Source organism: Stegodyphus dumicola, chromosome 12 (assembly GCF_044657685.1).
Source record: "Stegodyphus dumicola isolate Sdum_Otavi_A_Nest chromosome 12, ASM4465768v1".
In the NCBI taxonomy this organism is placed as follows: domain Eukaryota; kingdom Metazoa; phylum Arthropoda; class Arachnida; order Araneae; family Eresidae; genus Stegodyphus; species Stegodyphus dumicola.
The window spans coordinates 57,479,244-57,499,113 of NC_140779.1; the positions used below are offsets into that span (position 1 = coordinate 57,479,244).

The 19,870-nt window shown below is 31.4% G+C and overlaps 1 protein-coding gene across 2 annotated transcripts in view; it reads right to left on the reverse strand.

The window, feature by feature from the left end:
* Positions 1-19,870, reverse strand: part of LOC118179389 (regulation of nuclear pre-mRNA domain-containing protein 1B) — a 75,550-nt gene that overhangs the window by 45,216 nt on the left and 10,464 nt on the right. For both annotated transcript variants that reach the window (XM_085827740.1, XM_085827741.1), the window contains exons 3-5: positions 18,505-18,637; positions 8,068-8,264; positions 2,473-2,561 (exon numbers count right to left, since the gene is read on the reverse strand). In XM_085827740.1, coding sequence (XP_085683866.1) covers positions 2,473-2,561; positions 8,068-8,264; positions 18,505-18,637 — 419 coding nt within the window. The remainder of the gene's footprint in view (positions 1-2,472; positions 2,562-8,067; positions 8,265-18,504; positions 18,638-19,870) is intronic.

Sequence of the window (19,870 nt, forward strand, 5' to 3'; positions counted from 1 at the left end):
ATGGAGATATATGCAGGACAACAGTGGAAGGTCCTTTCAGAGTTGGAAATATACCATTTGAAATTAGAAAACGCCTGTGCAGCCCTTCGTTTGGATCAGGCAGAAACGTAGCAATAGATAATTGGTATACGAGTTATCCTCTAGCAAAGAACTTCTATTAAAGAAGCTAACTATTGTAGAAACCCTGAAGAGAAACAAGGCTAAAATTCCCACAGAGTTCGTTCAAACAAAAACTAAAAACATTTATTATCCTATATTTGGGTTCCAAAAGAACACGATACTAGTATCGTATGTGACTAAAAAATCAAAATGTGTAGTTTTGTTATCTACAATACATTGCGATGATGCCATTGATGAAAGTGATCATACGAAGAGCCCAGAAATAATTCACTTCTATAATGCAACAAAAGGTGGTGTAGACAAAGTTGATGAAATGTCATCACTATATTCAACAGCTCAAAAAACCAACAAATGGCCGATGGTCGTTTTTTACTGTATTAAACATTGCTGCAATAAATGGCCGAGTTGCCTTATTCTCATAATAAACCAAAACTCGACAAATGCCGACGTGCTATGTGCCCAAGGTCCAAAGACAATAAAACTACAATTTTTTGCAAAATATACGATAATTTTTCATGTAAAATTCATTCTTTCTATGTTTGCCAGAAAAGTATGTTAGCTTCTGATCCCTGATTTGGTATGTAATAATTATTTTGAATGGAATTTTTTTCTTAAATATTGAAATAAGTTTTCTTAAGTTAAGAATTATAGTTTCTTAATGAAATATTGCAATTATTGTTTATAATCAAATGGTTTCTTAAAATTTATAACACATTTTCCTAATGAAACTGATTGGGGTGACTCGGTCACCCCGCACGATTTCCAACGTCAATGTTGGGTGCAGGCCTTCTGCCGGGTTAAATGCTCTTCATTAGAAAAAATGAAATAAATTTGAAATGCTTATTTTTGACTCCTTGGCTCAGAAACTCCAGTATCCCACCCTTTACATTAGAAATAGGAATAAATTATAATCCATGAACCCATTCAAAAGATAATCATATTTGTCAGTGAACTGTAAAAAATATTCTTCCATAATGATAATTCACACTCAAAACTAAAAAAACAAGACAAATTTCAGATGATTAAAATTAAGGACCTTCTGCCGATTGTGGCCGAAATTAAGAACTAAAAATCGATTCCAAAAAACCTAAGGAATTTTAAGGACTGTATGAACTCTGAATTAAGGATACTCATGAGAAGGCATACCACTTGGGTTATAAGAGGAAGACAGAACATAAAATCTGTTTAAAAGGATGCATAATGTGTAAATGTTATAATGCTCATCCAGGAATTTATCTTACAGCATCACTGCCAGCTGATAGAATTATAGAATCACCACCTTTTGCGATAGCGGGAATAGACTTTGCTGGTCTACTTTTTGTGAAGAAAAGTGACAGTAAATTTTATATATCCTAAAACAAGAGTGTGCCTTTTGGTGTGTTGAGATGAGAAGGAGGAGATTATAAAAATTCTGTTGTCATTCCCTTCTTTGCATCAATTAGCTATACACTGGCACGTATTTTGCAGAAATTTAACTTTTGGGTCGTTTATTCTCCCATCAATAAAATTCCGAGTTCCATACTCAAGGACCCCATTCTGGATATGAATTCCTGGGTTATTTACAGGATTCCTTGCCAATTTGGCTTAATTTACATTGGCCAAACTAAGAGAGCCTTAAAATTTCGTGTTAAGGAACACAAGGCATATGTTAGAAAAAAGGAAAGAAGTCTTTTGTTGGCCAACATTTAGTCCGAAAATCACACTTTCAATTTTTCTGCTGCCAAAATTATTCAAAAAACATCTTTCATTGGCGAACTGGATTTTCTAGAGGCATTTCACATTCAAAAAAATCTTTCTGTTCTAGTTCACGACACTAATTCTAATCCATCTTTGCCTTCAGCCTTTAAAGAAATTGTGTTTTAGTTCTGGTTTTATCAACAGATGGTGCCACTTGATTATTCTTCTTCAGGCTTTCATAGCTTATCTAATCATTATTTCCTATCTTGTTCATTTGCGGTTTTGCAGCTGAGGATGGTGGTAAAACCATCAAAACCAGTCCTGTGAAAATTTGAAAATATAACGCTGATTTTTTGTTGTTTGACTCCTAAATTACATTTTATCATCTCAAATAAATGTTTTTTGTTTTGTATGTGAATTCAAGCTTCATACATGGTTCACGTGGATTACTACTACTAAGCCAACCCACCCCGAGAAGATCTAAAAGGAATCTAAAAAACTTAATATTTTGTTATAATTTATTGAAATATTTTTTTATAAACACATTTTTAAAAGTTATTATGTAATGAATTTTTAGAAGTTATTAATTATGACATGTAAGGTTTTCACAACCTTAAAATATCAAAGAAGCTTATTTTTAACAAGAACTTGAAAAACAAAATAAAATGTACTTACATCAGGTGGGTCCCCATACAAAGGTTTTGATGTAAGATCAGGTTCCTGTTTCACAACAATTTTTTTCTTTTTTGCAACAGGTTCAATATCTTTAAAGAAAAATGTTTACTTACAAGTGACATACTAATTTTCTTTATTTCACAATTTGATCACTATGGTAATACAGTCAAAAATCTTTAATCCGGACTCGTCAGAACTTCGGCGATTCCGGATTATAGATCATCAGTTTAAATCTGGTAAGATGGTATGCAGAAATTATAAAATTAAAAATATGAAACCGTAATTTATGAAATAAAGAACAATTATGATCTAAAGGGTATCAAAATTTACAAAAAAGCTTAATATTTATTTGTTTACATTATTAATCATTTCTTTCAATGGACACATACGTAAAGCATACATTACGCATAGTCGAAATTAGAAAATTGCAACTAGAAAACTATTTGATGTATATTTGTGATATTTATAATGACGAGGAATTTGATTTAAATCATATCAAAGACAGAGTACATCGAGATGAAATACTACATTTAGTAAGGAATTATAAGCTGAATAAAATAAAAACATCTGCCCTGAAGATAAGGATAGTGCTGACAGATCAACTTCCAGTTCATTGCGCGCTGCGACGTCCCCACCCCCTGCACAGAGCAGCATGAAATTGATAAACAGATTTCGGAATGGTTAGAGAAACAAAGGATATGCCTTTATCCATTTTTTGCAGCAATTCCACTTTTTGTTTGATGGACATCGAAACATGCTTTCACTTTGTACACCCTTTGGCAGCTCCAGAATCGGAAATTCTTTTTGACATAATCGAAAGTTCAAGCTTACTTTTATAAAATTGCTTTAACAGTCTGCAAAAAATAATAAGCCAGATCCAATTCGAAGATTAAGGAACAATGCAATCTGCAACATTAACTGAAATAGATAATTAGATAATTTTAGCTTAGCTTATACCGTCCGTTGTACATTAAACACGCATGCATAAACGTATTATGCACATGCACACATGCATGCGTAAAGGTATTACGAGCATGCGTTAATGCATTATGTGTATACGCATGCGTAGAAAGTTTGTAGCTTTGAGGTCTGGATTATAGATCATTCCGGATTAAGGATGTCCGTATTAAAGACTTTTGACTGTACATACTAATTAAAAACTGAATGAATCATATATAAAATTTAAATACAGCTCATTACAAATGTCAGCACCATAAATTAAGAATTACTTGTAAAGCATTTACAATATAAATTAATTTTTCAGATGCTCTGAAATGCATTACTCTACTCATGACTGTATTCCTTACATAGATTCATATTACCTGGGTAGTTTTTTTATACTGAATTCTTTTTTAATTTCAATTTAAGTAATTAAGTTCCCTTCTTGTATTTATTAGAGCACATTCCATCATAACTCAAACTGAATTGATACGCTAGTTGGCATTAAATTTTTTTGCTCAGTACCAAAATCATGTGACCACCAATGAATAGATAAAATATCAAAGCCAAAAATTTTCTGCAGAGGCAAGATAATATCAAAAATTTAACTACTTGGTTATTTGACATTTCAGACTATAATTCATCATTACAGAGGATTTTGTGTTGGTACTTCATCACATTATTTATTCAATATTAAAATTGCAAGCCTCTGATACCATAACTTTTATGATTATCAACATAATCCATTAAAAAGCACATTCTGAAATAAATTTTCTTTTAAATAATAATATATGCATATTTTTAATGAAATTTGCTAATACCACTGGATTATTTTGCAGGACTTATTGCAGATAATTTTTTTCTTCCCCCCCCCAATACTCAGTAGAGTATAAGTTCTAAATGTAAAAGTTAATGGATAAAACCAGTGACTTATAATTTTCTTGCACAATAAATTAATAGCAATCATCTTAGAATCAAACATACATAGAAATGCATTCCTTTAATACACACAAATAGCCTTGCAAGGCTTACATTAACACCATATTTTAATAGCTACTTTTTCGCTATCCACTTACCATACATTTTGGCAGGTTTTTAATAGTAAACACACAACTAAATGTGTTAAATGCACACACAAATGGTTTCATAGCACTATCACTGGGTTTTGGTAGTGTTTGGCTTCTCTTTCACACTTACCATAAAGAGTGGCAGGTGCATAATGGATAATTATTATTTAATAACATAAGCTACATATTATACTAATAAAACAAAAAATATGCCTATTGGTGACTTATTTCTTCATCTCTAAACTTTTGCTTTCTTTACGTGTTGTCGAAATACTTTATTTAGTATTTTAATTTAAATAAAATTATTTTCTGCATATAATTTTTTTGGTAGTTACATATCATGACAACCATCTTAAGTAGAAATCACCAAATTTTCAAACTGAACCAAACTCTGGCAACCATGCACATAACTATTTTTGAAGCAACACTAACAATCTTTTAGTCAAGCAACATCATGATTTTTGTGTGTGCTCTTTTTCTTGTATTCCAAGTTCCAAAGGTTTTTAGAGAAAAATCGTGATATTTTCCCCCTGAATTTTAAAAATCTAGCATTTGTGGAATTTGCAGGAACTGAGAGAAATTGGAGTAAAATTTCTGAAGGATTACAGAATTTTGCTGAAAATTTCTAAAGGAAACAACAAGGAGATACATTTGGTAGAAACCCGGTGTCGAAGAAGTTTACACAATGGCAAGTCTCTGCAATTCTCTGATTTTTTTTTTTAAAGCAAAGACAGATCCCTGTGTACCTGGGGAAAAGAAGAATAACGTAAAAGAAGTACAGGAAGATCTGGAGACAATTACGAGTGTTTCATACTTTTAATGTATGTCATAATCCTTATTTAAATCTAAACTTTGTATTTTAAATTGCTAAAGTATGTTAACATTTCATATGTTGATAATGTTTGCTGACTTATGATAAATATTGATAATTTGGAAATTATTAAAAAAATTCACAAAAAACCATAGACTTGTACTTGATAATTAGCTTCTACCTTTACATGTGTAACAACCACCAAACTGCACACAGCTGGTTGTGTTAATATGCAAGTACCTCTTTCCTTTCCAACTATTTTGAAACCTACATGTGTATTCCCTCCTTTCCTTTTTTCAGATTACAGTGTGATAGAAAAGCATTAATATCATAAAATTAGAAGTTTACATTAATTTCAGTATGCTAAATTTTATGCAATTTTAAGTTTCACAATTATGTTACCCAAGATGCTCCTACATTAATATATTTATTCTAAACACATGTCATTTTTTACTTTGTACTTACACACTGTTGTCAAATCTATAGACACTACTTTTTTAATCAAAATAACGAAAACAAAGCATAACAGCCATTCAAAATAAAGACTGTAGATGGATTTTAAGAACTAGTTAACAATATAGTTAAAATATTATGCAATATATATATATGTGATAATTTTGAGTAGGAGACTGGATAAAATAGATCACAGCATACATCTAGAAACAGCCATTAAACTTATGAGATGCTTATCTGCATTATAGTTACTTGGAGAGACCTTAATGTGTAGATTCACGAAGACAGCTTTGATGAAAAGAACATATTAATTTATTCATGAACATCCTTACAGTCTACATCAATCTTGGGCGTATGATGTACCCAATAATTCTAGTACATCAGCAATTTATATCTTCACAATGAACAGAGTGGTGCGTTGTAGAGCATGTATGCTAGCATCAAATGAAACAGGGAACAACAAAAGCAGTAGCTGCAGTAGTATTTATGACAAAAATTTATTTAATCTGATCGGTCAAAATTTCACCACACTGCAGGCATCACTGCATAAGAGTATTAATTTTGAAAAATATATTTTAGAAAAGTTATTACTATTTTTAGAGTAAAGAGGAAAAGCACCAAAATTAAAAAGAGAAATTAATTGTTATTGTTATTTTACAGTTACATATTTTCTTCTTACATATATATATGTGTGTGTGCAAGATAAAAAAATATGTAACGATAAATTACAGTTTTAATTAGCAGTAACCCTAAAATATGTGAATTATAACTTTAAAATATAGTTTTAATTAGCAATAAATCTTAATGTTTAATTTTAAATAGTTTACTTTCCCTCTCTATTCCAAAACTAGTAAGCTGGTACTTTTCTGTTTTGCCTGGGCGATAAAGTTGCCAGTAATGGTACAGTTGATGCCAAACAGAATATCCTCGCTGGTAACCTTTTACGCCTCACTTTCAAAATAAGTCGCAGCCATTTCTTATCAGATTGATTGTTTCTTTCAATACTAGCATAAAATTACATTGTATTTTTACCAGATAGTTCAATTTTATGCCCTAAGGCCATTGGCGATAATTAAGTCAATTAGAATGCAATCACACCACTCACCCGAAGGAGAAAATATAGAAAAGGCAAAGTCAAGGGTTAAATTCATCAATTCTAATGAGAATGCACTAGCGAAGTAAAGCACTGCGGTTTTACATAATTTCTGAGCAAGCTATTCGTATGAATTGAAATAATTCTTGCATTTAAACTTATATTCCAAATTAAGATTTAACTTGAAATTAATGCAGATAATTACTGAGAGAATTAGATTTTTGTAATGAAGTTTATGTGAGATGCTTGCATGTGGGGTCAAGTGATATGAGCCGGCGAATCAGGATGTTGAACCATGAAAGCATAGTAAATTCTTAAATTAAAGTTTTTACAAATTTATTGGCTTTTTACAAAATTTTAAACGATATTAAAATGTTTATGCCTTCAAAATAAAAAATTCTTAGAACTAACATTCGTTAACATTTTTTATTTGTGTATATTGTATTGTTGTCGCCAATGAAGCCTGCTTGGTGAGATTTGCACTGCTGAAATGGAAAAGTACCAGTAATCTTTTTCTGCACTGCATTATTTCAGATTAAACCATGTCTTTACATAACACTGGTGATGTAAATGGAACTAACACTCAGAGAGCGAATAATTTTACAGCAGTATTAATTACCAGTCAAATGTATTGAGAACCAAAACTAACTCATTCTGAATTAAGGTTTTATTCTGAACACGACTGCACTTGTTTTCTAAACTTCAGCCTAGCTGGACTGCTGCCTGTTACTCTCTTCTTACTACAAAGCTATCAAAAATGCAAACGTGATGAAACAGGCAAAAGGAGTGTGCCAAGTTGTTTGTGGCCACATTATTTTTTTAATAAAAATTAAAATTTAATTTGCCTTGACTGCCCAATTTGCTTTTCATTATGGATCTACAATCTATGTATCTGTGTAATTCATTTTCCTATAACAAATACTTTGAAGTTTACTTTCATTACATACATATATTTAAAATATGTATTTGCATGTTTTATACAATTAAGCAATCTCTAAATAATAATAAACATTACATTTTACACACCAGTGCATGACAAACACAACCAAAATGAATGAACACATACTAATCTGTTTTTCTAAATGATCATTGGCTTATTCCTTTAAAATAGCTAAGGATCAGAAACAGAACTTTGAAAAGGGTTCCTTTTTAAACAACTCTATGTTATAAATATGAAAAAAAATTAAGCATAAAAATTAAAGTCAGAAAAGACAGTCAGAAAGATAACAAACCAAAATTTTTAAATTTCCTTTCAGGTGTCTTCCTTTTCTTCTCATTTGATATTTCATTATTTTTGCCTGTAGTAAGAGGAGAATTAATTTTCATTGCAGATCGAAGACCAGAGATAATTGTGCTATCATAAACATTCCGATCTTCCCAAACATTTATGATTCTCTCCAAACCACTTCTTGTCTTTGAGTCTGTAACACTAAAAATATGAATTGTTAATTAAAAAAACTTTTTAGTTTTTTTATGTCTATAGTATTTTATGTCTATAGTATAGACATTTTTATGTCTATAGTAAAACAGTAAAAATGTCTATAGTAAAACAGTAACCTTTGCTGACTATGGATTTGCAAAACCTAATTTTACTTAGTATATGTGTTACCTTGTTTTCACTTAATTTATCTAATGCTAGAATTTGATTTGTATGCAGTATGATGCAGAGCATCAACATCATTGCCAGGAAGCACCAATAGTGCATCCAAACACAGAAGTTTTGTTCCTCCTACCTAACAACACTTTTTTAATCTGATCAAGGAATCATAAAAATATTCAAAGCCTCATGTGGTAATGGCATTTGTTTGCAGTTCCACATATTTTTATAATCAGATCGGTTCTGTGAGGTACTTCAATATGGAAGAAAAGATGCTAATGCCTTAGAGCACAATTCACATACAAATACATAATTTTAATTATTGCTTTGGCTATAAAGAAGGTAGATCACATGTTGGTGTCATAGCAGTGTCCAAAAAACAGAATGTTCTCTAAAAATTTCAGAATGCACTTTGTGATGATGAAAGAAATCTAGTTCCAGATAGTGCTGCCATCTGTTGGGAGAAAAAGGGAATGACTCTTCACAGTACTCGCCCCTCCCCCCCCCAAGTACCAAAGGTACGAAGAGTTAGAGATACCGAGGGTTGAATCGAACCTTCTGTGTAATTGTTGGTGTTTAATATTGCTCGAGCTTACAGAAGGCTTAGAGTCAGAAAAAGGTGCAAGATTGGGTGCTGCATTTGAAACTGGAGAAATAGTTTCAAGTGGACACGGGGAATGTGCCACGTATATTTCATATTTGTTTGAATCATGTTTGTTACTGTTTTCAATAAATAATCAAAAGGCAACTACTGTGAATTAAATGACTCAACACTTCAAAACGAAGACACCACATTGTTGGTGACCTGGACATGATTTGGGATTACTGCTAATCTTCTGATGGAATGTGAACCTTTCTTTGTCTTGGAAGTTTCTGATTCACGACCATGGAATTGAGGTGGTTCCCTTTAGATTCAGTTCTTGAATCTAAAGGAAGTTTTGAATTTATAGTTATGATTTCATTATTTAGTTGATGTAAACTGATTTGAAATTTAGTTTTGAAAACAGAAGTAGCTTATGCAAACATGGTGAAAAGAGTTGAAAGGTTAAGGCAGAAACGAAACTGCATTAGGCAGCTTTTTTGTAATCTTTTGACAAATATTGAAGATGCAATAAATAAACCTTTAAGTGAAATCAGGGTTCATACACATTTCTGCACACGGATATTAAGCACTTTTAAGGACTTTTAATGACCATTAATGAAAAAATTAAGGACCTATAAGAGTATATGCAAGTACTGTGAAGAGTCATTCCCTTTTCCTCCCAACGGATGGCAGCACTATCTGGAACTATCTGGAATTAACATACTTGTTAATAAGTTTGAAAATAGAATAAATTTTGTGAAATTTATCACGTAGCATTAAATATTTACACTCATATTAATTGGACATATTTGAAAGAAGATAATAAAATTTTTAATAAAAAATAAGCTGCACCCATGTGTATATGTTCACATATATATGAAGGAGTCGGAGTCATTAAAATTCCAGGAGTCAGAATCAGAGTTGGTCATTTTCCCTTCCGACTCCACAGCCCTGGTTATAAGTAATTATATTAGGTATTAGATAACAGTCATTATGGATTTACATGGGCAATATTAAATTCTATTTATTTTTTTAACAATATTTGTTAAAAAAGCCCTATTAAATCACAATCGAATAAAATTTCACAGTTTAAAATACATGTAATTTATAGCATTGAATCTTAAACGATATTAGGATAATTATACATTAAAAACTACAAAAAATTTATGTTTTGTAGCAACAACACTCAACAAAACATTTATGCGTCTTTTTAATTTGAAGCCTTCCCAGACATTTTTACTAATTTATATCCATTTCCTTCTCTTTAAGCATATTTCTAACAGTTAGAACTTTGTTTCAATATGCAAGACAATGTTCTCACTAGTTTCTACATGTTTCAGCTTCTAATCTGTCAACCAAAATGTCCCAAAATGTCTCCTAATCTGTCCCAAAATGTACATATGAGGGTTTACTTGATATGGTAAAAGTTAAATAGTCCGAAAGCCTCTGGACAGATGTGAAGCAAATTATCGCCATGTCTGAAAGTAGCTACAAAGATTTAAATAAGCTTCTTATTTAAAAAGAACTCAGAACATAAAGGCATGTTATAATGCTAAATAAATCAATTACAGCTCGTGACAATGTAATTAAACAAGAAGCAAATTCAAACTAAAAATATGGACTAGTAATCAAAGACTATAACAATTTAATTTCATTTTAAGCTGTAATATTTTAAGCTCAGTAACTTTATCGTCATAACAAATTCAAATGTCGGCAACGGTTATGTACAGACGAATAATTACAAATTATCAGAGGTGGCAGGAACCAATGCAGGGAGCAAGTGGAGGTCAGAAATACACTCTTGCCTTACACTCCCAAAACCTCAGTTTAAAAACTAAGTGATTTGCATTCTGGTGAGAAAATAGAAATGGAAAATTATAGTAAAAGCTGAAATTGTAAACAACTGGGTAATTAATATAATAATATCTGTACATATCATTGAAGAATAATTTCTCTTTCTCTTAATGCATTCAGTTTCTTTCTTCCACGTTTCCTTTCCATTTTAGAATTTTGGATTTAATTAAAGATTTCTATTATTCTAAAAACACTAAATGCATTTAGAATGTATAGAGAAAGCTGCTAATTTTATTTCTTTAGTAATATGAACATTCAGAAGAAATATATATGGTAAGGTCCAGTTATAGAGCTAGGGTGACAGAATTTTTAGAATTTAATAACACATCGAGCAACAAAAATCTGGAAATGTAAAAATTTTAGAATTTAGAAAGGCATTGGAAGCAGAATTTAGAAAGGCATCAGGCAGCAGAATTTAGGATCCACAGACATTGTATCAGGTGGGAAAATGCCTGGTGCCATCCCTGTGTATGATGCATTAAGACATATTAGATGAATAGTTTAAATTGTCAGTTTTCAATTTCTTTATTAATAAAAAAATCTTTTCTATAATGCCTGTCCATATGATAAGATTAGAAGCATTTCAGATATTTTATGCTTGTGTCTAGTGAACAGTAGACAAAATAAAGGGAAGATAAAAATGTTAAGAAAAAGATTCTAGTATCAGAAGTAAAACATTCAACTACAGTCAAAAGTCGTTAATCCGGACTCGTTGGGACTTCGGCGATTCTGGATTATCGATTTTTCCGGATTATAGATCATCCAGTTTAAATCTGGTGAGATGGCATGCAGAAATTATAAAATTAAAAATATGAAACCATAATTTATGAAATAAAGAACAATTATGATCTAAAGGGTATCAAAATTTACAAAAAAAAAAAAAAAAAAAAAAAAAAAAAAAAAAAAAAAGCTCAATATTTATTTGTTTACTTTATTAAACATTTCTTTCAATGTAAGTTGTTTAAGTTGCTTCATTTTATGTGATAATACTTTCTCTTTAATTCTATAAACAGACATAATTTCTTCTTCAGTTACAAAGTTCTGCTGTTCAAGTCCTATAATTGCTGTGTCGAAAATACCGACTAATTTGTCAATCGAAATTTTTTCGTTTTCAATAACCTCTGTGTCACTTTCTTCACTATCAGAAGCGAATTATAATGACGAGGAATTTGATTTAAATCATATCAAAGGCAGAGTACATCGAGATGAAATACTACATTTAGTAAGGAATTATAAGCCAAATAAAATGAAGATAAGGATAGTGCTGACAGATCAACTTCCAATTCATTGCGCGCCACAGCGTGAAATTAATAAACAGATTTCGGAATGGTTAGAGAAACGAAGGATATGCCTTTATCCAATTTTTTCAGCAATTCCAGTTTTTGTTTAATGGACTTCGAAACATACTTTCATCGGAAATTCTATTTGACATAATCGAAAGTTCAAGCTTACTTTTATAAAATTGCTCTAACTGTCGGCAAAAAATAATAAGCTGGATCCAATTTGAAGATTAAGGAACAACACAATCTGCTACATTAACTGAATTAGATAATTTTAGCTTAGCTTATATCATCCGTTATACATTAAATGCGCATGCACACACGCATATTCGCAGCTGTAGAGGTCTTACGTGCATGCGTCAACGCGACGCATGCGCAGAAAATTTGTAGCTTTGAGGTCCGGATTATAGGCCATTCCGAATTATTGGTGTCCGAATTAACGACTTTATTATGTTCTCATTGTTGTTTCAAACATTCCCCAAAAAGTAGGAATTGTGGATTAATACCATGGAGACATTTTTCATTTTGCTACAATTTTCTGGAATCTTCCAGAATCGTGGGTCTATAAATCTTGCCTTCAAAACTTTCTAAACTTTCCAAGCTGCAATGTCTAAAATTCTAAAAAAAAAAAAAAAAATTATCCCTACTTATTCAGTAACAGCAAAAAGCCAGAAATATTTTGGAAAAAAACAAAAAAATATCTGACCAAAAAAGTGTAAAATTAATTTTACCGAGAAAACTGACGCATATTCTGAGACAATTACATGAGAAAACTCTTACCATGAAAAAATTAAAAAGACATTTTTAATTAATTACATAGCTATTTTGATTTTGCTAAGAACTGTTTCGTAAATTCTGCTTTATAGCATTATACCTTGCTTATTTTTTAGATTCAAAATATTGTATAAGTGGCCAAAATGAAACTATAATACAACAGCAAAAAATAAAAATGCTTTATTCTAATGTTATTTCTTAAATGTAATTACAATATATTACCATTATTTTAATGAAATTTATCAATGTTACAATGTTCTAAAAAATCATTGAAAAATTTCCAGATCTCGGAATTAAAACTTTTTTTTTTATAGAAACTGATCTTAAAGTCGCCAAAATGTTGCTAAGTCACCAAATTTAGAGCAATTTAATAAAAGAATTCATATCTCCAAAAGCAAAAAGTTGTTTAAGAGCTCTTCACTAGAAAAAATGAAATAATTTCAAAATGCTTGTGTTGCACTTCTTGCTCAGAAACTCTATCCCACCATTTAAATTAGAAATAGGAACAATTTATAACCCATGAACACAAACATCCATTCAAAAGATAACGATATTTGTCAGCGAATTGCGAAAAATATTCCTCCAAAATGCTAATTCACACTCAAAATGGCAATCGAAAAAACAGACAGAAATTTCAGATGATTAAAATTAAGGACCTTCTGCCGATTTTGGCCGAAATTAAGGACTTTTAAGGATCAAAAATCGATCCCTAAAAACTTAAGGACTCTTAAGGATCGTACGAGCCCTGGTAATTTACAGTAAAGAATAAAAACTTGATGATCTTTATCATCAATGAAACCAGCTCATTGAAAAGATAAAGAATCTTTAGGGTTTAGATAGTGAAATAGAAGGGATAATCGATATAGATGAGTTAGAAAACGAAATTGCTGCGAGTGAAGAATATCAGGAAAGCGGTATTCAATGGAAAATGAAACTAGATATGCATATAGAAAGGGCTTTTAAAGGGGCTTCGCAAAATGAAATTCGAGTTAATGAAAATGTTAGGTTGGAACAATGTGAAGTAAGAAACAAAATTAGTGTAGTTAAGCTTCCGAAATCAAGTATTGAGAAGTTTTATGGTGATTGTAGTGCTTGGTTGGATTTCTAGAATTCCTACGAAGTAGCTATTCATAATAACAATTCCTTAAGTAAGGTTGAGAAGTTTTCATATCTGAAAACATTTTTAGAAGGTACTGCCTTATCAGCAATTTTGGGATTTTCGTTAACAAAAAAAAATTACAATTCCTCAATTCAATTGTTAATAGAAAGATTCGGAAGGCTAGATTTGATTATAAGATCGCACATAAATAAAATGTTGTTGATTGATTCCGTTATGACATGCGTGAATGTTTCAGCATTGCGAAGAATATATGATACGATTGAGATTCAAATTCAATCATTACAGTCTTTAGGTGTTGCAGCAAGCACTTATAGTAATTTACTTTGCCTGGTAATACTATAGAAAATTCCAGAAGAGCTAAATTTGTATTACAATAGACAATGCGAATCGCGTGAATCATTTGATATAGAGCACTTAGTTAAGTTTTTGAGAAAGGAGGTAGAAATAAGGGAAGTGTCTTCTTTATTACCAGATTAAAAAACTTTAAGCAAAATGAAATTCCTTTTAGTAATACAGGAATGACTTAAAATTATCAGAAAAATTACGTAGACCCAAAACGAAACATTTCAAAAGTGCGCATTCCAACAGCAGCTCTTTAACAGCTGTAGCGAATGAAATATGTAGTTTTCTGTTCAGATAAATCTCACAAAACACATAAATGTCCTTAACCATTAACAGAAAAAAGAAATTCATTAAAAACACAGGGGTGATGTTACATTTGTCTGAAATGTAGACATACATTAAAATTTGGCTGGAAAAAGGACCACTGCAAAATACCTAAAAATCCTCACAATTGTTTAATATGCAATAAGGTTAAACCGCCAAATAATGCAGCCAAATCAAATGGTAAAGAAACAAACAAAAATTTATCTATGGTACAGTCATTGCATTGCTTCGGAGGGAAAAAAAGAGTATCTGTAAGCAAAACCAAGAGCGCAGGAGCGTCGTACATTGTTTTATTACAATCATTCAGCACTATAGTAAAAACAAATAAAAAGAGCGAAATCTTGAGGGTGTTAATAGACGGCGGGAGTAATAGAACGTTTATAAGAAGAAAAACTGTGGACTCATTAGGATTGAAGGCTACCAGATGTGAAACGTTTGAAATATATGGGTTTGGTAGTGAGCGTAAACCTAAACAGCAGTATAATATAGTTCAGCTGGATTTGCGGAATAGAATCAACCCAAGTAAAAAATTCAGCACAGAAGCAGTGGTAATTGATACGATTACGCATGACCACATAGAAGTTCCATCAAAGTGGGTTAGAAACATGGCTCTAAATAAGGGACTAGAATTGGGCGACATTGGAAATACGAAGGAGATACACATGTTGATCAGCTCAGATTACATATGGGAAATCTTATATGAAAGAAACATAAGATTAGGGAAACGATTAGTTATTACAGACAGTTTGTTTGGGTTTGTAATCCAAGGTAAGGAAATGGGATCGGATATTCATGGCAATTATGAGTATGATAAGACTTGTGTAAACCATATCTCTGTGAAGGAACAAGGAGAATTTGAAAGAATTCGGAATTTATGGGATTTGGAGGCTATAGGAATAAATCAGGGAAATGGAAATTTCGTGATCAGATGCAGATGTCATAGATATGTTTGAAAGAAATACCATTTTAAAAATGGGAGGTATGAAACTAAATTATTATGGAAGGAGGGTTGTAACACATTGAACAGTAATTATGAAGTTGCAGAAAGATGTTTGATAAGCTTAAATAATAAATTTAGGCTTGATCCGCATCTGTATTTTTGTTATAAAGAAATAATTAATGAGCAGTTAAGGGATGGTATTATTGAGCAAGCTGCATTTCATGGAGATTGTGATAGAAAAATTGGATATTTTATGCCTCATCATGCTGTAATACGCGAATCAAAGGAAAGTATGAAAGTTAGGATTGTGAATGATGCATTTTCGAAAGTTAAGAGATGGACAGTCGCTGAATGATTGTTTAGATAGTGATCCCAAACTTAATCCAGATTTGCTCAGGATTATTTTAAGATTTTGTTAGCATTCAATTGCGTTTTGTGCTGATATTCAGAGATCATTTTTATAGATTGGCATAGATCGAAAACTTTTTGCAGTTTTTATGGAGAAATGAGGGGGGAACTGAACTTGATTTCAATGGCTGCGATATCAGAATTTCACGAATGACACGTGTTCCTTTTGGTGTGAATACAGTCCTTTTATTTTGACAGAAATTATATGACTTCATTTAAAGAAATATGAAAATTCACACAATGAAGCATGTTCTATTTTGAAAGACCTTTATGTTGATGACTTAATAAGTGGGGCATCAACTGTTGAAAAAGCGGTATCTTTTGCAAAAGATTCTAAATTTATACTGAGTGAAGCAAACGTGAATTTACGGCAATGGTCTTCGAATTCAGCAATCCTTAATCAAAGATGAAAGGAAAGCCAAATGGAATGTCGAACGCCATCGAATCAAACAGATATACCGTTAAAGGTATTAGGATTAATTTGGGATTATGATAAGGACACCTAGAAGATAGATCTGAATCAATTTACAAAATTTAAGTATGTGACACCAAGAAAACGTACAGTTCTAAGTGCATGTGGCATGTTGTTTGATCCATTAGGTTTAATTACACTATTCAGTGTTAGAATTAAATTGATAGTGCACAATCTTTGGGTAAAAGGCTTAAAATGGGATAAAAATATTCCAGCAGAATTGGAATCTATGTTCCAGGAGCGGTGGAATGAAGTAACCGAGCTTGACTGAAGAAAATGACTTTGCCGTGATTATAACTACTAGGAAACTTGATTTCCGCATGATTGTCTAATTATATACGATCTACATTTCCTTCTTTGAAAGAAAGTGATATTTTCATGTGGACAGATTCCACAATACTACTTTGGATTAGAGGTGTTGTGAACAATTGGAAGCAATTTGTCCACAAGAGAGTGTTGGAAGTCAAAGAAAAGACAAATCCATCGAATTGGAATTTTTGCAACAGAAAGCTGAATCCTGCAGATAAACTTACTAGGGGAGTAAGTGCATGATTTTTAATTAATGATGAAACATGGTAGAGAGGCCCCTTGTGACTAATAGAAGTTGATGCTCTAAACAGTGAAGAAATACCGAATGCTGATATTGATACATTTGAAGCGGAAAAGGAGAGAAAAAAGAACTGTATTGCTTTGGCCAACACACGTTCAAAATAGCAATAGCTTGTTAAATTTGCACAGATACAGTGACTTATCTAAGGTTCTTCGAATTGCTGCATATGTCCTACGGTTTATTAATAACTATAAGAGAAATTCTGAAAAGTATAAAGGAGTACTAACTGCTGAAGAACTCGCAAGTGCTGAACGCTATTGGATTCAATTTATACAGCGAAGTGAGACTGAAAAGGATCTTTTTAAACTGACACAAAAGGAATCACTTAGTTCAAATTCCAAATTATATGGTCTAAACCCGATACAGATGGTAAAATAAAGTAGAATATTCCTGTATATATTGTATATAAATTTTATGAATACTTTTCTCATTATTTCATCAAAATTTCTGTATGATATCTGATCTACCAAACTGCATTTTTGTCACTGTAACTCTATATCTGCAAATGTATGCTTTTGAGAGTTTGTATTCCTACAAACTCGTTCTGTCATGTAGTATACTCTCACAGTACCTTATCATAAAAACTCATGATTGCTTTACCTTGTACTGCTCCGTCTGCAGCACGTCTTCTTGTCTGGCCTAATTCCTAGGCTTCCTACCGTCATGTGCCTACTGGCTCTCCTCATGAGCTGGAAACAGTGCGCATCGCGCGCTACTTCAGCCATACTTGTTTGGATCAGATTGGATCCAAAGAAAGTGTAAAAATTGTAAAAGCAATTGACAATGAAAAATGTTGATACAGCAGAAAAAAATCAAAGCAGAAATTGATAAATGATGAACAAACTGGATGATTTTATAACAGATGACAGTTAAAACACTGATAGTGAAGAAGATAATGTGCCTTTAACTTACAAGAAGTTAAATGAATTGTTAAAAAGGCACAGGAACTGTCTGATTACACTGGAGTTTAACCCAAATGAAGAAAGTTGAGAACATTTTATGAGTGGCATTGAAAAACTCTGTGCTCCTTACTGTAATACTTTTAAAGAGTTGCATCAATCACTGTCCTAACAAAAATTACCAGTTAAAGGGGGGATGTATCATGTACGTTCTCATTAAGCTGTTGTACAGCTCCCTTCAATTATCACTTGTTTTATTTTCCCCTTTTAATTACAACAGTATTCAGGTTTGTTTAACATACACTTTCTCAATTTGAATTATACCTATGATATATTTTGTGGAATGAAATTTTGCTCTATGTGGAATGTGTTAGTGACATAATCCTCAAGTTCAACAATAGTTTACTGTACTTGCAAGCAAATTAGCCGGTTATTTAAAGGAGCATGTGAATGAAAGGGTACTTACCATTCACACACATGAGCAAATGCTTTACTCAAAACATTGCTGAATTCTTTAGAAAATTCAGGCCCTTTTTTTTTACTGTTTTGGATTACATCATTTGCTAAATACATAAAAGTCAACTTCCTATTTGGTTTTGCTGAAAATGTAAGAGAAGCACAATTTAGAAATCTTACGTTATACTTTTTATTTAACAGCAATTTAAGAAAACTTTACACTTAAAAATAATCTCTACATATATTAAAGAGTCTGTCTGTGTGTGTCTCTTTTGTTTACGCTGTGCGTAAGCAGATAGACCCGTGGCTACGAAATTTGGTACATAGGTGCATCTAGACAAGAGCCAGTGCACCTCAAAGCGATTTTTTCGAAATTCGAATTAGAATTCTTTTAATTTTATGTTTTGTTACGAAATCACATCATTTTGAGACATAATGGGCTATAGGAAAGCGAGATTTTACGCACTCCATTTTCACATCGTCATGAAATGTAGGCAGTTACCTATTTTACGAACTTAAAATAAATTTCGTGTTTCAATAAATGGATTCAATACGAATTTATTTAACAGCTTAACACATTTTCAACGGGATTTTTTCTAAAAATGTTTATGTTTAAAAATGTACAGTTTTTTTTCTTTGACTTTTGGACACGTTAAACTTTCATCCTTGCGACTGCTTTTACAAAAAGAATTTTGGAAAAATGATAATATTTTGTATTTTTTAAAAAATTTTTAAATGACGCTTCCGAGTACACTTCTCACATCTCACATCTTTAAAAATGCGATTTTGGCAACAATTTTCCTTTCTTATTGTTGTTAATAGATTTTTGATGAAATCGCATCATTTTGAATAGTTTCATTCTTTTAGAAATATGGGTTTGGCAACAATTTTTCATCGTATTTATAACACTGTTTTTAAGAGCTTGTCATATTTCATTGTCATTTTTTATATATAAAATACATTTTTATTGATGTTTTTTATAAGTTGTTCTGCAGAGTAAAATTGTGTTGTTTTTCGAGTTTCTTTCATGTTATTTTTTGCTTATTTCACTGTTTGTAAGATATTGAAAAGTTTTGCATGATTTTTTTTCTTCAAAGGAAAGTTGGTTAATTTTTTTTATTAGGATAATTAATATTTGTATTAAAGGATATAGCTTATTTCATAGTATTTTTTTTTCTCTTAGAAATATAAGATTAAATATCATTAATTATACTTTGCTTTTCAGAATTTTCTGTTTTTTGTATTCTTTTATGTTATTTATTGCTCATTTCACTGTTTTTAAGATATTGAAAAGCTTTGAGTGATTTTTTTAGGAAACAAAGTTCTTAACCTCCTTTATACCATTTGAGTTCTTAAGATTTTGCATAGGGAAGTTG